The 20,419-nt window shown below is 40.6% G+C and overlaps 1 protein-coding gene across 1 annotated transcript in view; it reads left to right on the forward strand.

Moving 5' to 3' along the window:
- The first annotated feature begins 7,456 nt into the window (after positions 1–7,456).
- Positions 7,457–20,419, forward strand: part of MAP6 (microtubule associated protein 6) — a 97,696-nt gene continuing 84,733 nt past the window's right edge. Inside the window, exons 1-2 of the mRNA XM_056560021.1 lie at positions 7,457–8,747; positions 11,176–11,889. Of these exons, the coding sequence (XP_056415996.1) occupies positions 7,984–8,747; positions 11,176–11,889 (1,478 nt within the window). The 5' untranslated portion in view covers positions 7,457–7,983. The remainder of the gene's footprint in view (positions 8,748–11,175; positions 11,890–20,419) is intronic.

Consider the following 20,419-nt stretch of genomic DNA (forward strand, 5'->3'; position numbering starts at 1 on the left):
GGTGTAGGTAAGGGTTAATTTAACATCATATATTTTTATTTGACATATAAGTAACATGTGTACCAGGTATTGAAATATCTACAGCTGTACAGAAGTTAAGTGGAAACAAATCTACAGCTGTACGACTGTCACGCCCCCTCCCATAGACTTGCATTGAGGGGGTAGGGCATGATGTCATGAGGGGGCAGGGCTATGACATCACGAGCTCCCAGCGCCGGCTCTAAGCATTCGGAACATTTTGTAACCCTTCAAAGGGGTACTCCAGTGGAAAACTTCTTTTTTTTAAATCAACTGGTGCCAGAAAGTTAAACAGTTTTTTTAAATGACTTCTATTAAAAAATCTTAATCCTTCCAGTACTTATTAGCTGCTGAATGCTACAGAGGAAATTCTTTTCTTTTTGGAACACAGAGCTCTCTGCTGACATCACGACCACAGTGCTCTCTGCTGACATCTCTGTCCATTTTAAGAAGTCCCCATAGCAAACATATGCTGCTCTGGACAGTTCCTAAAATGGACAGAGAGGTCAGCAGAGAGCACTGTGGTCGTGATGTCAGCAGAGAGCTCTGTGTTCCAAAAAGAAAACCATTTCCTCTGTAGCATACAGACCCTAAAAACTACTGGAAGGATTAAGATTTTTTAATAGAAGTCATTTACAAATCTGTTTAACTTTACTGACACCAGTTGATTTAAAAAATAAAGTTTTCCACAGGAGTACCCCTTTAAGCTGCTAAGTTGTACTCTCAAAATCAACTGATCTCCGTTACCAGTCCCGTGCACAAAGCAGGTGCAGTCCTTTAGTGACAATATGGCGTGAGTTGCTCACAGAAGGCTCCTCTGTTAAGATGGTTGCAATATTTTGAATGTGCTATTAGGCTTCAATGTCCCCACTGTCATTTTCATCCAGGCATTAACATCATGACAAGTCCGTAATACAGAGTCTACTTCATCTTTTAGATATCTCTTCAGCCTCTGAAGTCAGCGCTTCCAATATGACGGCTCCATCTATGAAGAGGTCCAAGGCCCAACGCGTTTCATTAGCTCACTTCGTCAGGGACCATTTTACGGCTTGGTCTCCTAATTTGTCTTACAGTGCAGAGCGGCACTGATGGCGGCCGTTAGATAGGAGTTGTAGTTGTAAATAGAGTATATAGGAGTTGTGACCAGGGTATATAGGAGTTGTAGTTGTGACCAGGGTATATAGGAGTTGTAGTTGTGACTAGGGTATATAGGAGTTGTAGTTGTGACTAGGGTATATAGGAGTTGTAGTTGAGACTAGGGTATATAGGAGTTGCAGTTGTAAATAGAGTATATAGGAGTTGTGACTAGGGTATATAGAAGTTTTAGTTGTGACTAGGGTATATAGGAGTTGTAGTTTTCAGTAGTGTGGATAAGAGTTGTAGTTTTCACTAGGGTAGACGGGAGTTGTACTTTAACTAGGATCAATAGGAGTCTTACTAGGGTATATAGAAGTTGTATTTGTGACTAGGGTGGATAGGAGTTGTAGTTCTTACTAGGGTATATAGAAGTTGTATTTGTGACTAGGATGGATAGGAGTTGTAGTTGTGAATAGTGTGGATAGAAGTTGTATTTGTCACCAGGCTGGATAGGAGTTATAGTTTTCACTAGGGTGGATAGGAGTTGTAGTTGTGACTAGGGTGGATAGTAGTTGTAGTTGTGACTAGGGTGGATAGGAGTTGTAGTTGCGACTAGGGTAGAAAGGAGTTGTAGTTCTCACCAGGGTGGATAGAAGTTGTATTTGTCACTAGGCTGGATAGGAGTTGTAGTTGTGACTAGGTTGGATAGGAGTTGTAATTGTGACTGGGGTGGATAGGAGTTGTAATTGTGACTGGGGTGGATAGGAGTTGTAGTTGTGACTATGGTGGATAGGAGTTGTAGTTCTCATTAGGGTGGATAGGAGTTGTAGTTGTGACTAGGGTATATAGGAGTTGTTGTTCTCACCAGGGTGGACAGGAATTGTAGTTGTCACTATGGTGGATAGGAGTTGTAGTTGTGACGGGTATATAGGAGTTGTTGTTCTCATTATGGTGGATAGGAGTTGTAGTTGCGACGGGTATATAGGAGTTGTTGTTCTCACTAGGGTGGAGGGGAGTTGTAGTTCTTACTAGGGTGGATAAGAGTTGTGGTTTAACTAGGTTGTATAGGAGTTGTAGTTGTGACTATGGTGGATAGGAGTTGTAGTTCTCATTAAGATGGATAGGAGTTGTAGTTGTGACTAGGGTGGATAGGAGTTGTAGTTCTCATTAGGATGGATAGGAGTTGTAGTTGTGACTAGGTTGTATAGGAGTTGTAGTTGTGACTATGGTGGATAGGAGTTGTAGTTCTCATTAAGATGGATAGGAGTTGTAGTTGTGACTATGGTGGATAGGAGTTGTAGTTCTCATTAAGATGGATGGGAGTTGTAGTTGTGACTAGGGTGGATAGGAGTTGTAGTTGTGACTAGGGTGGATAGGAGTTGTAGTTGTGACTAGGGTGGATAGGAGTTGTAGTTGTGACTGGGGTGGATAGGAGTTGTAGTTGTGACTAGGGTGGATAGGAGTTGTAGTTGTGACTAGGGTGGATAGGAGTTGTAGTTGTGACTGGGGTGGATAGGAGTTGTAGTTGTGACTAGGGTGGATAGGAGTTGTAGTTGTGACTAGGGTGGATAGGAGTTGTAGTTGTGACTAGGGTTTTCCTCCATCTCCATCAGGGGTTCTTCACGCAGCGCTCCCGCTCACACCCATTATACAAGGAGCAGCAATGATTCAGCATCTTCTGCACAACCCCAGGAAATCCAGCAGATCCCAGAGACTGCAAAGAACCGGACCCTAAAATAGTCAATAGAAATCCGTAATACTAATAATAATGTACATTGCTATAAGGTCCTTGTGAAGGTAGAAGCACATGTCACATACCCCCTAATCAGAAGATAAAGGGGGGGGGGGGGCTGAATATAAATAAAATACAATGGAAGGCCCCGTACCCACCACTGATACATGTATAAGGGTCTGCATCTCTACACTGTACTATGTGTATCTGTTCCTCACTATTTTCAATAGCCCAATAGGCATTATTACCTAGAGCAGTGTTTCCCAACCAGGAAGCCTCCAGCTGTTGCAAAACTACAACTCCCAGCATGCCCGGACAGCCAGAAGCTGTCCGGGCATGCTGGGTGTTGTAGTTTTGCAACAGCTGGAGGCACACTTGTTGAGAATCACTGACCTACAGCCTGAAAATCTACTTAGCTAATTCAGCTGAGAGCTAGTTATGTACAATGTATCAGTCTGGGGTCCAGGCTGTTTAGCTCACAGAGCATTGTCCAGACTGGATACAATTGTATCACTTCTCAGCTGAGAGCAGGACTAGCTATGTACAATGTATCAGTCTGGAGTCCAGAATGTTTAGCTCACAGAGCATTGTCTAGACTGGATACAATTGTATCTTCTCAGCTGAGAGCAGGACTAGCTATGTACAATGTATCAGTCTGGAGTCCAGGATGTTTAGCTCACAGAGCATTGTCTAGACTGGATACAATTGTATCACTTCTCAGCTGAGAGCAGGACTAGCTATGTACAATGTATCAGTCTGGAGTCCAGGATGTTTAGCTCACAGAGCATTGTCTATAGACTGGATACAGCTGAGAGCAGGACTAGCTATGTACAATGTATCAGTCTGGAGTCCAGGATGTTTAGCTCACAGAGCATTGTCTAGACTGGATACAATTGTATCTTCTCAGCTAAGAGCAGGACTAGTTATGTACAATGTATCAGTCTGGAGTCCTGGCTGTTTAGCTCACAGAGCATTGTCTAGACTGGATACAATTGTAGCACTTCTCAGCTGAGAGCAGGACTAGCTATGTACAATGTATCAGTCTGGGGTCCAGGATGTTTAGCTCACAGAGCATTGTCTATAGACTGGATACAGCTGAGAGCAGGACTAGCTATGTACAATGTATCAGTCTGGAGTCCAGGATGTTTAGCTCACAGAGCATTGTCTAGACTGGATACAATTGTATCACTTCTCAGCTGAGAGCAGGACTAGCTATGTACAATGTATCAGTCTGGGGTCCAGGATGTTTAGCTCACAGAGCATTGTCTATAGACTGGATACAATTGTATCACTTCTCAGCTGAGAGCAGGACTAGCTATGTACAATGTATCAGTCTGGAGTACAGGATGTTTAGCTCACAGAGCATTGTCTAGACTGGATACAATTGTATCACTTCTCAGCTGAGAGCAGGACTAGCTATGTACAATGTATCAGTCTGGGGTCCAGGATGTTTAGCTCACAGAGCATTGTCTAGACTGGATACAGTCAGAAAGAAAGTTTAAGAACTTTTCAATGTATAGTAAATTTGATTCAGATGATCCATAATATCAATCGTCTCCTTTATAGATCACCCCCTAGTAGGTTTTGATCCTTCCTACCCCCATAGTCCCAGCCCAGTCCCAGTCCCAGATTATTATAGATTCTTTCTGGCTCCAGTGTTTGCTGTATAATAGAATTCAGGAGCAGCCATGCTGGACAGTGACAGTGATCTCTACTGTATAGATATGACAGGAGGGGATGAAAGGAGGGAGGAGGTTTGGGCTGCACAGGAACATGGTGTTACCCAAAAATCATGTCAGCATTACAGAATTACTGCAGCTCCTGAGCACCCCCAATGTTTTACTATGAGAGAACTTTTTGACCAACTTTTTTTCTATGCCAAGCGACTGTGACCAGACAGAGACTCTTGTTCTATTAAGTTTATATAATAAAAGTTCTTTTTTTTTTTTAGTTTTAGTTTTTTAAGTAAATCCAAAAAGGAAAGGGACTCTGCTGTAACTTTCCAAAATCTCATTGAAAAATCAGAGCTGAAATCTGATTGAATTCAAATGGAAATGACATCACTTCCTCCTTTGCACTTGTTTTTAAGAAGTGTCCCTTAATGTGTATTCATCATCATCATTATTTCTATTATTATCATTTATTATTATTAATAATAATAATGATATATCACATTCTAAAATTAGCAAAAATGGCAATATATTACTTCAAAAAAAAAAAAAAAGGAAACCTGCCTGGACTGAACTTAAAAGATTGTTAATTTTTTTTAGGAAATTAGTAATAAATTTACATTCAAATGTTTTTAAATATTCATATATAAAAACAATATATATATATATATATAAATATATATATATATTTATGTATATATATCTCCAAAAAATAGCTGCAGCACTCAGGATTATAAACGTAACAAAAGGGGTTTATTCCATATCAATACAGCAACGATATGGAATAAACACCTTTTGTTACGTTTATAATCCCGAGTGCTGCAGCTATTTTTTGGATGGGTGACGTGCCTTGACTGGGACCTTTTTTTTGCTGCCTGCACCACCTGCTCCACAAATCTGTTTTGCTATACAGTGATCCCTCAACTTACAATGGCCTCAACATACAATAGTTTCAACATACAATGGTCTTTTCTGGACCATCGTAAGTTGAAACCAGACTCAACATACAATGTACAGACAGTCCAGATATGTGAAACGTGTCAATGGCTGGAAGAACCGACCAATCAGAATGGGCATTCACTGGTAAAACCTCTGTATTACTGAAGTGCATGCACTGACTGATGTCTGGTAGCGCCCCCTACAGTACAGGGAGGTATTACATGTTCTGTACTCTTTACCTGTATTACTGAAGTGTATACACTGACTGGTGTCTGGTAGCGCCCCCTACAGTACAGGGAGGTATTACATGTTCTGTACTCTTTACCTGTATTACTGAAGTGTATGCACTGACTGGTGTCTGGTAGTGCCCCCTACAGTACAGGGAGGTATTACATGTTCTGTACACTTTACCTGTATTACTGAAGTGTATGCACTGACTGGTGTCTGGTAGCACCCCCTACAGTACAGGGAGGTATTACATGTTCTGTACTCTTTACCTGTATTACTGAAGTGTATGCACTGACTGGTGTCTGGTAGCGCCCCCTACAGTACAGGGAGGTATTACATGTTCTGTACACTTTACCTGTATTACTGAAGTGTATGCACTGACTGGTGTCTGGTAGCGCCCCCTACAATACAGGGAGGTATTACAAGTTCTGTACACTTTACCTGTATTACTGAAGTGTATGCACTGACTGGTGTCTGGTAGCGCCCCCTACAATACAGGGAGGTATTACATGTTCTGTACACTTTACCTGTACCAGGGTTAGCTGCTCCTTAGGACACCAGGTGAGGGCGACTCCATTATTTTTCTAGGACATTGCGTGTTCTGTACAGGACCCCGAAGAAGCTCCTGTCCTCTACATAGACCAGTGTTTCCCAAGCAGGGTGGCCCCAGCTGTTGCAAAACTACAACTCCCAGCATGTCCGGACAGCCTTTGGCTGTCCGGGCATGCTGGGAGTTGTAGTTTTGCAACAGCTGGAGGCTCCCTGCTTGGGAAACACTGACATAGACAGTGATTTACAGCTTCCAGCAGATCTTTCCTACTTTTATATGTAAGGACTTGATTTATCTATATTAGTTATCTGCATATTTTTCTTTAATTCTCACTTTTTTCCTATTTTTGGATGACATTTTGGTGCCTTTAGAACCAATTACCAGGTTTCCATAGAGTTATGGTCTCAACATACAATGGTTTCAACATACAATGGTCGTCCCAGAACCAATTAATATTGTAACTTGAGGGACCACTGTATATATATATATATATATATATATATATATATATATATATATATATATATATAGGCACCCTCATCTATAGCAGTGTTTCCCAACCAGGGTGACTCCAGCTGTAGCAAAGCTACAACTCCCAGCATGCCCGGACAGCCATTATTATTGTTATTGTTGTTATTATTTATTATATTATTTATTATTATTTAAAATGAAAAAAATAAAAACTAGTCTAGAAAGAATCCCACTTGCACAGTAAATGCAAATCCCCCACTTTACGCAAAGTTGCAGCAAATTTATAGAAAATATTTATGAACTTTTTTGTATTTTTTTTTTCAAAAAGTTAGCATTTTAGCCAGTGTGCACCCTAGTTCTTTGTCTCGAAAATCCTATTTGCTCCACCAAAAAAAAAAAGGAAAACAAATGCAAATACCCTTCTTCGTGGTCAAGAGGCGGTGATGGAAATAAATATTTGATAAAGATGTATCATCATTTGAGTGATTCTGACTTTGATTCGTCGCTTCCATCGGAGACGGCGAATGTTAAGCCATGAATAATTCACGCCATGGCTTTCTTCAACCGAGGGTAACCTGCTGTAAAGCTTTCCCTAAGTGGAAAGGGGACAATGGAGTAATTAAAGCCATCTGCTCCCTGCCTGACCCCCACCATCCGGACAACGAATGGTTAACAAGCTGCAGTAACAAGCAGCCTCCTCTCCATTCATTTGAGACGTTGCGTGCTGACGGAGGAGCCATCTCTCTCTCTCCTCCAGCATCTCTCCTCCTCCAGCCCCCACCATCACCATCAGCAGCAGCAGAATTTTCGGATGCAGATACCAGGGTGGGTGGGACCACTTCCTGCAGAGATCTCGCTTTCTGATTGTGACGGGGGTCTTACTGTCAGGATAGCAAAGGAAACACCACACACTCTGCTTGTGGGTGTGGAGGGATGTCCACCAGGATTGAGTTGCGCTCCTGCCTCATCATGCCATAGAGACACTTGCAGAAAGTGTTCTTCGAGAAAGCTGAAGGAGATCCCCAATCCGGCGCTTCAGGGCAAGACGACAAGAAGACAGTGAAAGGGCAACCACCACGAGAGGTCTAATTGCACCATGACTTAGAAGAAAGATCAAAAATATAGCTCTTGTGGGTTCTCACGTCTTCAGAGATCAAGAGCGTCTACCCTTCGTTGTGCTTTCTCCTGTTACTATTTCTTCATCTGTTACTATTTCTACGTGGGTGGAAGGGGGAGAAGCGAGCGTCCTCGTTGTAGCAACATCTTTTCCTAGTTTGTAAGAGGCTCCCTAGGAGACTATGGCATGGCCCTGTATCACCAGGGCGTGCTGCATAGCCCGATTCTGGAACCAGTTGGATAAGGGTGACATTGCGGTTCCTCTGGTCTTCACCAAGTATTCGGAGGCCACCGATGGAGGTCCGCTACACCAAGCTCACCTTCAACAGCCTCAAGCCCGTCCTATTGCTTCCGCTGTTGAGGCACAGCCTGCCCAAGTAGAGGCCGACCATGGTGCTGGGTCTACCAGAGACTTGTCCCACCATCCCGGGCCTGCCCATAGCAAAGAGCCATCTGGTTCAGTCATGCGTGAGGATTATAGGCACTGGAACGTAAGGCCAGGGGTTAGCTGCAAACCCAAGAGCGAGTATCTACCGTCCGAAGCTCCTTTTGAAACAGAGACGCAGTACAAGAAAGATTTCAAAGCTTGGCCCATTCCTCGTCGTGGGGACCATCCATGGATTCCAAAGCCTTCACCAGGCCTAGCTGCCCCTACAGCCTCAAGTGCTGCCAAAATGAAGAAAACACCAGTAGCCTTACCCGAGAAAAGAGCAGAGGAACTTCCTAAAGTGGAGCCCACAGAATTGGTGGTTCCCAAAGTCAAGGCATCTGTTACCTTTAGCAGTGTGGCGGATATACAGTCCACTAATAAAGAGGTCCAGGAGAGGCAAAACAGGGCGAGATCTCCATCCACAAGATGGTCCATGGAAGGCCTGAGACCAAGAGATGCAGCCGATATACTCAACAGACAGATCAAAGAGGAAGGAGGAGCAGGCAGCTCATACAGGTCAGCAAAAATTCTGTACAATTTATGTATTGAGCTCAACTTTTTGTATCTCAGGCCCAAACACACACTCTGGTCCTATAAAGTCCTCTCCATAGCACAGCTCCATTATAAAACCAACCAATCAGAGAGCAGACATAACTAGTCAAGCTGGTCAATGTAAACATCTAGTTATTCACTAGTGCAGTTCCCATGGAAACTACTTGACCCCAGGTACAAAAGTATCTTTTAATTAAAAATACCTTTTGTACAATTATTTAAAGTGAAAAAAATATATTCTATTTTAATTTCTTCATTGTTCACACATATTAATTGCCTTGTTCATGGTAACAAATTATTATTATTATTTATTATTATTATTATTAAATAAACAAAAATCTAATTACATTTTAGGTATCTGATTTTTTGGAATTATCTTATGTATATGTGGTTATTTTTTTTTATTTATTATTATTTTTTTCTCCCACTAACCTAGTTATCCTATCTTAAGGCTTTAAATTAATTTCTAAAAAAATGATTGGTTAAAATAATTGGTATATGGTATAAATATCTCATTGGTTCCTTATGTATGTATTATATTTGCTATTATTTATTTTTATTTTTTTAGTTTTTATTCTATTATTTTATTATTATGATAAATAATAATAATAATTATTATTATTAACTTATATATTCTTTTTTAGCTATTCCTTTATTATTATTATTATTTAATTCTATTTATTATTTTTGTTATTCAATTATTTTTTTCTGTTGTTATTTTCATTATTGTGTTATTTTTTATATGCATTTATGTTTTTTTTATCTGTATATTTATCTATTGCTATTCTTTTTTTATTTTTCTTCATCTTCTTATGCTGTTTTTTAATACTTAATATTTTCAGTATTTTATTTCATCATACATTTTTTTTATTCACTTTATTATTCTAGTATTATTTAAATGTATAATAAGCTACTTACTATAGTTTCACAAAAATTAAAAAATCCACAACACCCCCCAATTCCACAGATGTAAGAATATGCTTAGAAAGAGAATTATTTCTTTGTTGCTGGTCCGCACACTGGGGAATATTCACCATTTATTGTAAACATGTCGTGATGACTCCCTAGCAACCAATCAGCTGTCAGGATTACGCAGCCGCTTTACGTAAAACATTAAAATCAGCTGCTCGTCTTCACAGTGTCTACAGAAGCAAAATATTTGCACGACAGATGATTTGTTTAGATTTTTCTGTAGATTAGAATAAAAAAATATAGTACGGATTTGACGATATGATGTAAATAAAGATCATTTAAACAAGAAAAATGATTTGAATTTAAAAAAATTTCATCAGATTTGCAAAAACTGTTAAATGCCAAAACAATGAATGCAAGTAAATGAATTCCTATGCACACTAAAAATGGAGTAAAACGATGCCAGGCTTAAGATCACCCGTTCCTGAATGAATCGATCATCATTATGAATGGGCGTTAAAAGAATCATTTTAAAACCGGACAATTCAAATTTAAATTAAATTTGAATAAAAAGAATGAAAATGAGTTGGAAGCCGAGAGGCTGGATGTGGTGATTGGAGATGATAGAGACGTGATGGGCACTGTCCGCTGCCTCTGGTGCTGAAATCGACCCAGCTGGTTGGGAGGGGTATTGCAGAGGATATATTAATATTTCATAAACCCTATACAATACTATATAGTCTTGGTGCGTGTGTGTTTTGGGTACGGCAGAGTTTAGGGGATGCAGTTTGTTGTTGGGGTCCTTGGCATTGATGTAATAAGCTATGACGGAATCGGCTGTATGATCCTCCACCAGATCGGGGCTGCACCCTCCACAGCAGAAATGCGTCTCTTGCAGTCTTCAGCCTCCTAGCGATTGGTGCAGATGCCAGATGTGGTTTACCTGGCCATTGAGGGTTAAACGTATTGAACCCCCTCCCTCCCTGGCTCTTCGCTCCCTCCTTTGATATTACATTTTCGATACTGCATAGTGGAGATCTTTTGCCAGCATTAAATTCTCCTCCCCCTCTCTCTTCTCGCTCTCTTTTTTTTTTCCCTCCTTGGCATCTGGGGAGGCAGAGAGCAATGTGGGTGGGGTCCTTCCTTTTAGAGATGTTCTACAGATTCCTTTTCCCGACTATGGCTGGAGGTCACTGGATGCAAAAATAAAAATTTACAAAGCAAAAAAGGAAGAGGCATGAGACCACCCCCCGGGGGCATCATCTACTTGCAATTCAGCCATAGCTCCTCCGAGATCGCTGCAAGTCATTTAGTAGGAACAATTTTGTATCAATTTACACCGGCACTGAAGAATTTTTTCAAGGAATTTTTTTGGCTTCCTCGATCACCAGCAATTGAAATTTTTTTTTACAATTTTTGGTCACCTAAGAAGCAATAATTGGAGAAAAAAATAAAGACAAAGAAGATAGGAATCCTCAAGGTTGTCACAAATGGCATGGCCTTGTGTTACCCGGGCATGCTGCATTGCCCGCTTCGGGAACAAACAAGACAAGGGCGACATTGCAGTGCCTTTAATGTTTTCGAAATATTCCGAAGTGACAGATGGACCTCATCTGAGCCAGCCACCACGCCCTGGGTCTGCTGCCATAGAAACTCAGCCACCGCTGGCAGATTCATACTATGGAGGCCAGTCTAGGTCATCCAGGGACTTCTCGAGAAGATTGGAGTCTTCCAGGGATTCGGTCACCAGACAGGATTTCAAGCCTTGGAAGTCAACCCCCGAGCAAAGCTGCAAACCGAGGAGTGAGTATCTTCCCTCCGAAGCTCCTCTAGAAAGAGAGACCCAATACAAGAAAGATTACAGGTCCTGGCCAATCCCGCGCCAAGGTGACCATCCATGGATCCCAAAACCCATCCAAGGTCCAGCTTACCACCCTCCGGTTGAGGATCGAAAGAAGAAAGATCTCATGGGTTCTATTTTGCCACCTGTGGAGAAGAGGATAAGTGATGCTGAGATAGCCGGGAGGGTAGCCATCGCCTATAACGTCACCCCGGAGATTTTGGTATCGGTAGTGGAGGAAAGTAAAGTCATCCAGCACCGGGAAAAGTTAACCAGTGCCAACCCACCCTCCATGGAGACAGCACCACTTCAAAGTCAAGGGGTTGAGGATCATGGAGCACGTTCCTCATACAGGTCAGAATAGAATTTTTTTTTTTAGATATAAATCTGGGTCAAGGTCAAGATGTGTGGTTAGGATGGGATCCTGCTCCCCATAGAAAGCAAAAATATCAATGGTGGAATCTGCATTGTCCCATATTGTATAGTATTTTTGAATTGTGTCAATTAAGAGAAAAAATTCCCTATATGGCAAATTCCTAAATTTGCTTATTAATTAATTTACTTATTTTTTTATATATATATTTTATTTTCATTATTATTATTATTATTATTTTTTATTCTTTGTGTTATTACCGTATTTATTTACTTTTTAGACAGGTCAATTTTAAGGGTCTCTTTTTATACATGTAACTAATAAGTGTGAAATAAAAATAAAAAATTAATAAATAAAAAAATCTGACAAATTTCCATTGTTCAGATATGAAGGTATTACTTACCAGTGTTGGGAGGAATTGGTCCTGATAGATTTATTGGTGTATCCTACAGTGCTTAATATTTGATGTCATAATTAATGTATCTTTAGGGAAAAAAAATACATATATCTTTTTTTTGTAAATACGTAAAAAAAAAAAATAATAATAATTTCTATTTTTTTTTCCATTACTTTGACTAATGTTTTTTTTTCCCCATTGTAATGCAATTAAGGGTTTCCCATTGTAATTATTAATGAGGGCATCCTATAGACTATAGAGCAGGGTTTCCCAACCTCTAGCTGTAGCAAAACTACAACTCCCAGCGTGCCCAGACAGCCAACGGCTGTCTGGGCACGCTGGGAGTTGTAGTTTTTCAACAGCTGGAGGAACACTGGTTGGGAAACCCTGTTGCAGAGTATTATGTGGGCAGAATGTTTTTTTTTTCTTAATTCATATTAAATTGTGATTTTTACATATATATATATATATATATATATATATATATTTATTTATTAATTTTTTTTTAAATAATATATATATATATATATATATATATATATATATATATATTTCCCCTGACAGAAAGAAATGGGTTACGTGTCATCTGTAGGGACGCCATCTACCATAGTCATGTGACCTTGTCACATGACAATGTCCTCCAATAGCGGTGGCACTATGGATGATGAATGATCCACAGCCACAGGGCCTCGAACCAGGGAAGATTTTGTTTTTTTTACATTCTTTACGTATATATGAATGGATGTTGTATTTTATTTATTTTATTTTATTTATTTTATTTTTATTTTATACATAAAGAAAACATAATGTATGACTGTATGATTCCAGGAAAAAAAAAACTTTATCGGGGAGGGGGGCCAAAATGGCTGCCACACTGAAGCCTGGATCGAAATTCTTATATAGTATCTACAGAAGACACAGTCGCACTATTATGCTCCTCCCTATGGCACCTAACTGTTATAACTGCCCCTCCCCTGCTCAGGGAAAGCCCCGCCCACACTACAGGAAGCTCCGTCTGCTGCAAAGTATTATGGCCCGGAATTTAGGGACAATGGGGGAGATTTATCAAAATCTGTGTAGAGGAAGAATGAAGTTGCCCATAGCAACCAATCAGATCGCTTCTTTCATTTTTCAGAGGCCTGTTTAGAAATGAGAGCAGCGATCTGATTTGTTGCTAGGGGCAACCGCCCCACTTTTCCTCTACTGAGGTTTTGATAAATCTCCCCCAATAAAACGAAGATACAAATGTGTTCAAATTCCCACAAATTCCGCGTTAATATACAGAATGTGATGCAGTATACATCAGTGTATAATATATACCGTCACTCATCAGTATACAGCTAATAATGGAGACTGGATGTGTGAATAAACCCGGGCGTCGTCTGTTGTTATGTTGCCGGTAAAACTACACCAAGAGTGTTACCACGGCAACAGCCAATTACAGCGCGTCACGGTGATCTGCATTCTACGCTCGACCCTTGTAAGTGTATAGGAAGAGGAAATGTGGGAAAAAGATATAGAAGGAAATACAGAGGACATAGAAAGATAGATAGATAGACATGAGATAGATAGATATGAGATAGATAGATAGATAGATAGATAGATAGATATGAGATAGATAGATATGAGATCAATAGATAGATATGATAGATATATATGAGATAGATAGATATGAGATAGATAGATATAAGATCGATAGATAGATATATATGAGATAGATAGATATGAGATAGATAGATATGAGATAGATAGATATGAGATAGATATGAGTTCGATAGATAGATATGATAGATATATATGAGATAGATAGATATGATAGATATATATGAGATAGATATGATATATATAGATTAATATGAGACATAGATAGATAGATAGATAGAAGACAGATCTAGCTATCTATCTTATATCTATCTATCTAGAATTGTATGGGCAGCATGTAATCTGATCCCCCTCTGCCTCCCATATACTTTACTCACACAAAGTAGAAGGGATCTTGCTTTCCTATGTCTGTATAGCAGTGTTTCCCAAACAGTGTGCCTCCAGCAGGAGCAGCAGAATGAGGACATTATAAAGGACATTATAGAGCAGTACTAAACAGTTTAAGCCCCTCTCCTCTTCAGGACATTATAGAGCAGTACTAAACAGTTTAAGCCCCTCTCCTCTTCAGGACATTATAAAGGACATTATAGAGCAGTACTAAACAGTTTAAGCCCCTCTCCTCTTCATGATCCCTCAGTGAGCAGAGCAGCTAGTCTGACTTGTCTGACAAAATGGACTAGTGCTGTTTTTCATAGTGATAGTTAAGAAGATGTTGGAGGGCTGTGTGTGTGTGTGTGTGTGTGTGTGTGGGGGGGGGGGGGTTAACAAAACAAAATACTGGGGCATTGCAAATCAATGGCCCAAAAGATCCCAAATGAAGCTTCAGTCAGCTTATGTTAGTGCCGGCAAATGACAAATCATTCCCGAAAGTCTGCAATGTAATTCTGCGCCATCTGTTAGGAACAATCTCAGCTCCATCAGTCTGTGAAGCCAAAAACAATCGTGATGCCCACAAAGAAGAGTAAAGTCAGGTGCAACCGGTTTGTGGCATCACTGGCATACGATTCCACTACCGACACCTACTGCATCTGTTCTGGTTTTTATTGTAATCATAAGTTTATCATTTTTATTAGAGATGAGCGAACTTACAGTAAATTCGATTCGTCACGAACTTCTCAGCTCGGCAGTTGATGACTTTTCCTGCATAAATTAGTTCAGCTTTCAGGTGCTCCCGTGGCTGGAGACTCTTTCCTAGGACTGTATCCACCTTTTCCAGCCACCGGAGCACCTGAAAGCTGAACTCATTTATGATGATAAGTCATCAACTGCCGAGCCGAGAAGTTCGTGACGAATCGAATTTACTGTAAGTTCGCTCATCTCTAATTTTTATCATTCTAATATATAAAAGATTGTGGCATTGCCAGACTGCAGGGGCAGAATGATCAGTGTCTTCTATACCAGCCACAATGCCTCTTTTGGCACCCACACTATACCAATGAAGGCTACAATGCCATCAATGACCCCCCACCTCCCCCTCTCCCCCCACAACAACTATTGTGTCCCAGTTTAATCACGATGCCATCTCTACCAGCCACAATGCCTCCATGTGTGCCCAGTAACAGATTAAAGGGTTACTCCAGTGCTCCAGGGTTCTGAAAAAGTTGTGACATCACGGCTATGCCTCTCGAGACATCATGGCCACGCCCCCTCCATTCATGTCTATGGGAAGGGGCGTGGCTGTGACGTCATAACCACTGCTGCAGGAACCTGGCGTTAGTTTAGAACGCTGTGTCCTGCAAAAGATTGTGGGGGCACAAACACATCATACAGCCCAAATAATACCACAATACAATGCACAATGTTATATCACTGCACATATATTACTACTACAAATAAATACGGCCCTAAAGGTTTTATCCGCCATAAGGGGATTTAGTGTTACCTGTGATGGACATGATTAGGAAGGATCCGCGCTTGTCTTGGCGCTTAATGGCTATTTTGTGAGATTACCATAACGCTTCTGCTTTCTTTTTGTGAAATGGCTATTTCCTGTTGGAGTTCCCTCCCTCCAACTACAAGTCCCATTATTCCTTGTGTGGAAGTGTGAGGTCACTTTTCTCCCTCCCACACATCAGTCACCCATGGCCGATTCTGCCTATAGGCAAAATAGGCAGAGTGCGATCTTGATGGGGGTGTCGCTGTACCTGCTGCTAGAAAGTTAGCATCTGAAGCACCCGCCTCTCATCTGAAGCACCCAACAAGCCAGAACCACCATAGCGTGAGGAGGAGGTTTGTTACGTTACAGTGTGTTATCCCAGTAGGAAGGAGATTATATGAGGAGGGGGTTTGTTACAGTGTGTCACCCCAGTAGGAAGGAGATTATATGAGGAGGAGATTTGTTACAGTGTGTCACCCCAGTAGTAAGGAGATTACATGAGGAGGAGATTTGTTACAGTGTGTCACCCCAGTAGTAAGGAGATTACATGAGGAGGAGGTTTGTTACAGTGTGTCACCCCAGTAGTAAGGTGAATACATGAGGAGGAGGTTTGTTACAGTGTGTCACCCCATTAGTAAGGAGATTACATGAGGAGGAGGTTTGTTACAGTGTGTCACCCCAGTAGTAAGGAGATTACATGAGGAGGAGGTTTGTTACAGTGTGTCACCCCATTAGTAAGGAGATTACATGGGGAGAAGGTTTGTTACAGTGTGTCACCCCAGTAGTAAGGAGATTACATGAGGAGGTGGTTTGTTACAGTGTGTCACCCCAGTAAAAAGGTGATTACATGAGGAGGAGGTTTAAAGGGGTATTCCAGGCCAAAACTGATTTGTAAATTACTTCTATTAAAAAATCTTAATCCTTCCAATAGTTATTAGCTTCTGAAGTTGAGTTGTTGTTTTCTGTCTAACTGCTCTCTGATGACTCACGTCCCGGGAGCTGTGCAGTTCCTATGGGGATATTCTCCCATCATGCACAGCTCCCGGGACGTGACATCATCATTGAGCAGTTAGACAGAAAACTTCAGAAGCTAATAACTATTGGAAGGATTAAGATTTTTTAATAGGAGTAATTTACAAATCTGTTTAACTTTCCGGAGCCAGTTGATATATGTAAAAAAAGGTTTTGCCTGGAATACCCCTTTAATACAGTGTGTCGCTTCAGTAGTAAGGGGCGTGTCAAAGGGCGGAGCCAATGGGCAGGGTCAATGGGTGGCAATATTAGCTTTCACCTAGGGTGGTAAAAATCCTTGCAGCAGCCCTGCAGTCACCCCACCCATTGCAGCACAGCCAGGCTCATTTTCATGCGTGCTGGGGTTGAAAATTCCCTTTAACCCTTAACATGCCTAAATAATACCATCATGCAGTGCCTAAAATGATTGCACTACTCCAGGGTTTTCCAAACGGCATGCCTCCAGCTGTTGCAAAACTACAACTCCCAGCATGCCCGGACAGCCTTTGGCTGTCCGGGCATGCTGGGAGTTGTAGTTTTGCAACAGCTGGAGGCACGCTGTTTAAAAAGCACTGCATTACCGTACTACCGCATATTATGACTAAATAATACCCCCATAAAGTGGTCAAGTAATAAAAAATTAATACATTTCTGTCACATGCTATGCCACTAAACAGTGCCCAAATAATACCAACCTACAATGCCCAAATATCAGTGCTATAGTATATATATATATATATATATATATATATATATATATATATATATATACATATATATATATATATATATATATATATACACTCCAAGTAATACCACCATGCAGTGCCCATATAATACTCCCAATACAATGTATGCCACTACGCTGTCTAAACATTAGTACTACACTATATAGTGCCTAAATAATACCACTATACCATACATAAAATGATACCACTACGCTCTACAAACAGCAGCGCTACAGCACATACAGTAGGGCGGCATTGTATCATTTGCAGTGTTTTTTTTTTTTTGACGGCTGGCCTATCTATAGAAGTGTATTTTTAGATCCTCAGCAGGATGTCCTAAATAATACTGCTATGCAAGCGTCTAAATAATCCCACCATATAATGCCTACATGTATGCCACTACCATATCCAAACATCAGTGCTACAGTAGATAGTACAAACATAATATACAGAACCTAAATAACACCGCTATACAGTGCCCAAATAATATTTCCATACAATGTATTAAATGCTGCCACTATAGATGTCTTTAGATCGTTTCTGCAATATATAATGCTACAATGTCAAATATACAATGCAATATACAAGGCTACTATGTTAAAAAAATAATAATGCAGCTACGCTGTCCAAATATAATTGGTTCAGTATAAAGCCCCTCAATAATACCGCAATAAAGTGTTCTAATAAAATATCCAAACAATGCCAGATATTAGTGAACAGTATAAGGTTCCTAATTAACATCACCATTAAGTGAATAAAATGAGGCCACTACACTGTCTATACTGTCTATACATCATAAATAATACCGCTATACAGTGCCCAAAGAATATCACTAGAAGGTATATAAACTTATACCACTACACACTGTCTAAAACTAAGTGGTTCAGTATATAGACCCTATAATACTGCCATACAGTGCCCAAATAATGCATAGGATGATACCACTACACTGTCTACATATCATTGCTGTAATATATATATATATATATATATATATATATATATATATATATATATATATATAGTGCCCAAATAATACCACTACACCAGTGTTTTCCAAATGGTGTGCCTCCTGCTCTTGCAAAACTACAACTCCCAGCATGCCCGGACAAAAAAGTACTGCACTATACAGAGCCCAAAAATATTTCCATACCATGTATAAAATGATGCTACTATGTTGTCTAGATAACATTGCTGCAATACATAGGGTGCCTATATAATACCGCTATATAGTGTCCAAATAATATCACTATACAATATATAAAATGATGCCACTCCACTGTCCAAAGTGATAGAATGTACAGATAAAGCCCCTAAATAATACCGCTAAACAGTGGCCAAACAATAGATCCAAACAATGCCTACAATTATGCCACTACACACTGTCCAGATAGTGCTACAGTATATAGTGCCTAAATAATATCACCATTCAGTGCATGAAATGATGCCGCTACACTTTCTATGTAGCATTGCTGCAATATATAGGGGGCATTTATCAATTTTGCCTGTTGAGAGTTTCTTTTTACCCTTTTTTTTTTTTTCACTTTGGTTTTCGTGGACATGCGCCAAATTTATCATTTGGCGCACGTTGTAAGTAATTTGGGCGCAAATGTCGAAATCAGCCGTTCACAGCGCCTTTTACACAGAACTTACCGCCACAGAGGATTTTACCCTGTAGCGCAGCCATTTCGGAGTCCCTCCTGCAGTATATTTTCTTTTGTGGAGTTTATAGTCACCATTAGAGATGAGCGAACTTACAGTAAATTTGATTCGTCACAAACTTCTCGGCTCGGCAGTTGATGTCTTTTCCTGCATAAATTAGTTCAGCTTTCCGGTGCTCCGGTGGGCTGGAAAAGGTGGATACAGTCCTAGGAGACTCTTTTCTAGGACTGTATCCACCTTTTCCAGCCCGCCGGAGCACCGGAAAGCTGAACTAATTTATGCAGGAAAAGTCATCAACCGCCGAGCCGAGAAGTTCGTGACGAATCGAATTTAATGTAAGTTCGCTCATCTCTAGTCACCATGTGAAATGGATTTTATTTTCAACTTGGGTAGTTTTTTTGTTTTGTTACTTTAGTGCAGTGGTCTTCAACCTGCGGACCTCCAGATGTTGCAAAACTACAATTCCCAGCATGCCCGGACAGCCGTTGGCTGTCCGGGCATGCTGGGAGTTGTAGTTTTGCAACATCTGGAGGTCCGCAGGTTGGAGATCACTGCTTTAGTGCTTACCTTTCCTGAACCTGTGTGGCCATTAGAGATGAGCGAATTTACAGTAAATTCGATTCGTCACGAACTTCTCGGCTCGGCAGTTGATGATTTTCCTGCATAAATTAGTTCAGCTTTCCGATGCTCCGGTGGGCTGGAAAAGGTGGATACAGTCCTAGGAGACTCTTTTCTAGGACTGTATCCACCTTTTCCAGCCCACCGGAGCACCTGAAGGCTGAACTAATTTACGCAGGATAAGTCATCAACTGCCGAGCCGAGAAGTCCGTGACGAATCGAATTTACTGTAAGTTCGCTCATCTCTAGTGGCCATGTCCAATGCTGGCTCAACGGAGGGTGAAGGTCCCTCAGGGACAACTATCTCGCAGGATAGTTTTGCGCAGCCCCTAAAGGCGCAAAATTGCGCCAAAGATCGATTGGCGCAAATGATGAATTACTGACTAAAGTCAAAATCACACACAGGACCGTGTGATTTTGAGAAAGTTGTAAAAATGACAGTGGAGAAAATGCGCCAAACTTTGGCGCAAAAATACACTGCGCCAAAGTATTGCGCCAAAGTTACGTGAAAAAAAAAACCACATAAATCCTTTGATAAATACCCCCCCATAGTGCCTAAATATGGCCACTAAACAGTGCCAAAATATTTTCAGTATACACTACAGTCCAAAAATAAA

The sequence above is a fragment of the Hyla sarda genome, chromosome 2, assembly GCF_029499605.1.
Source record: "Hyla sarda isolate aHylSar1 chromosome 2, aHylSar1.hap1, whole genome shotgun sequence".
Lineage (NCBI taxonomy): Eukaryota > Metazoa > Chordata > Amphibia > Anura > Hylidae > Hyla > Hyla sarda.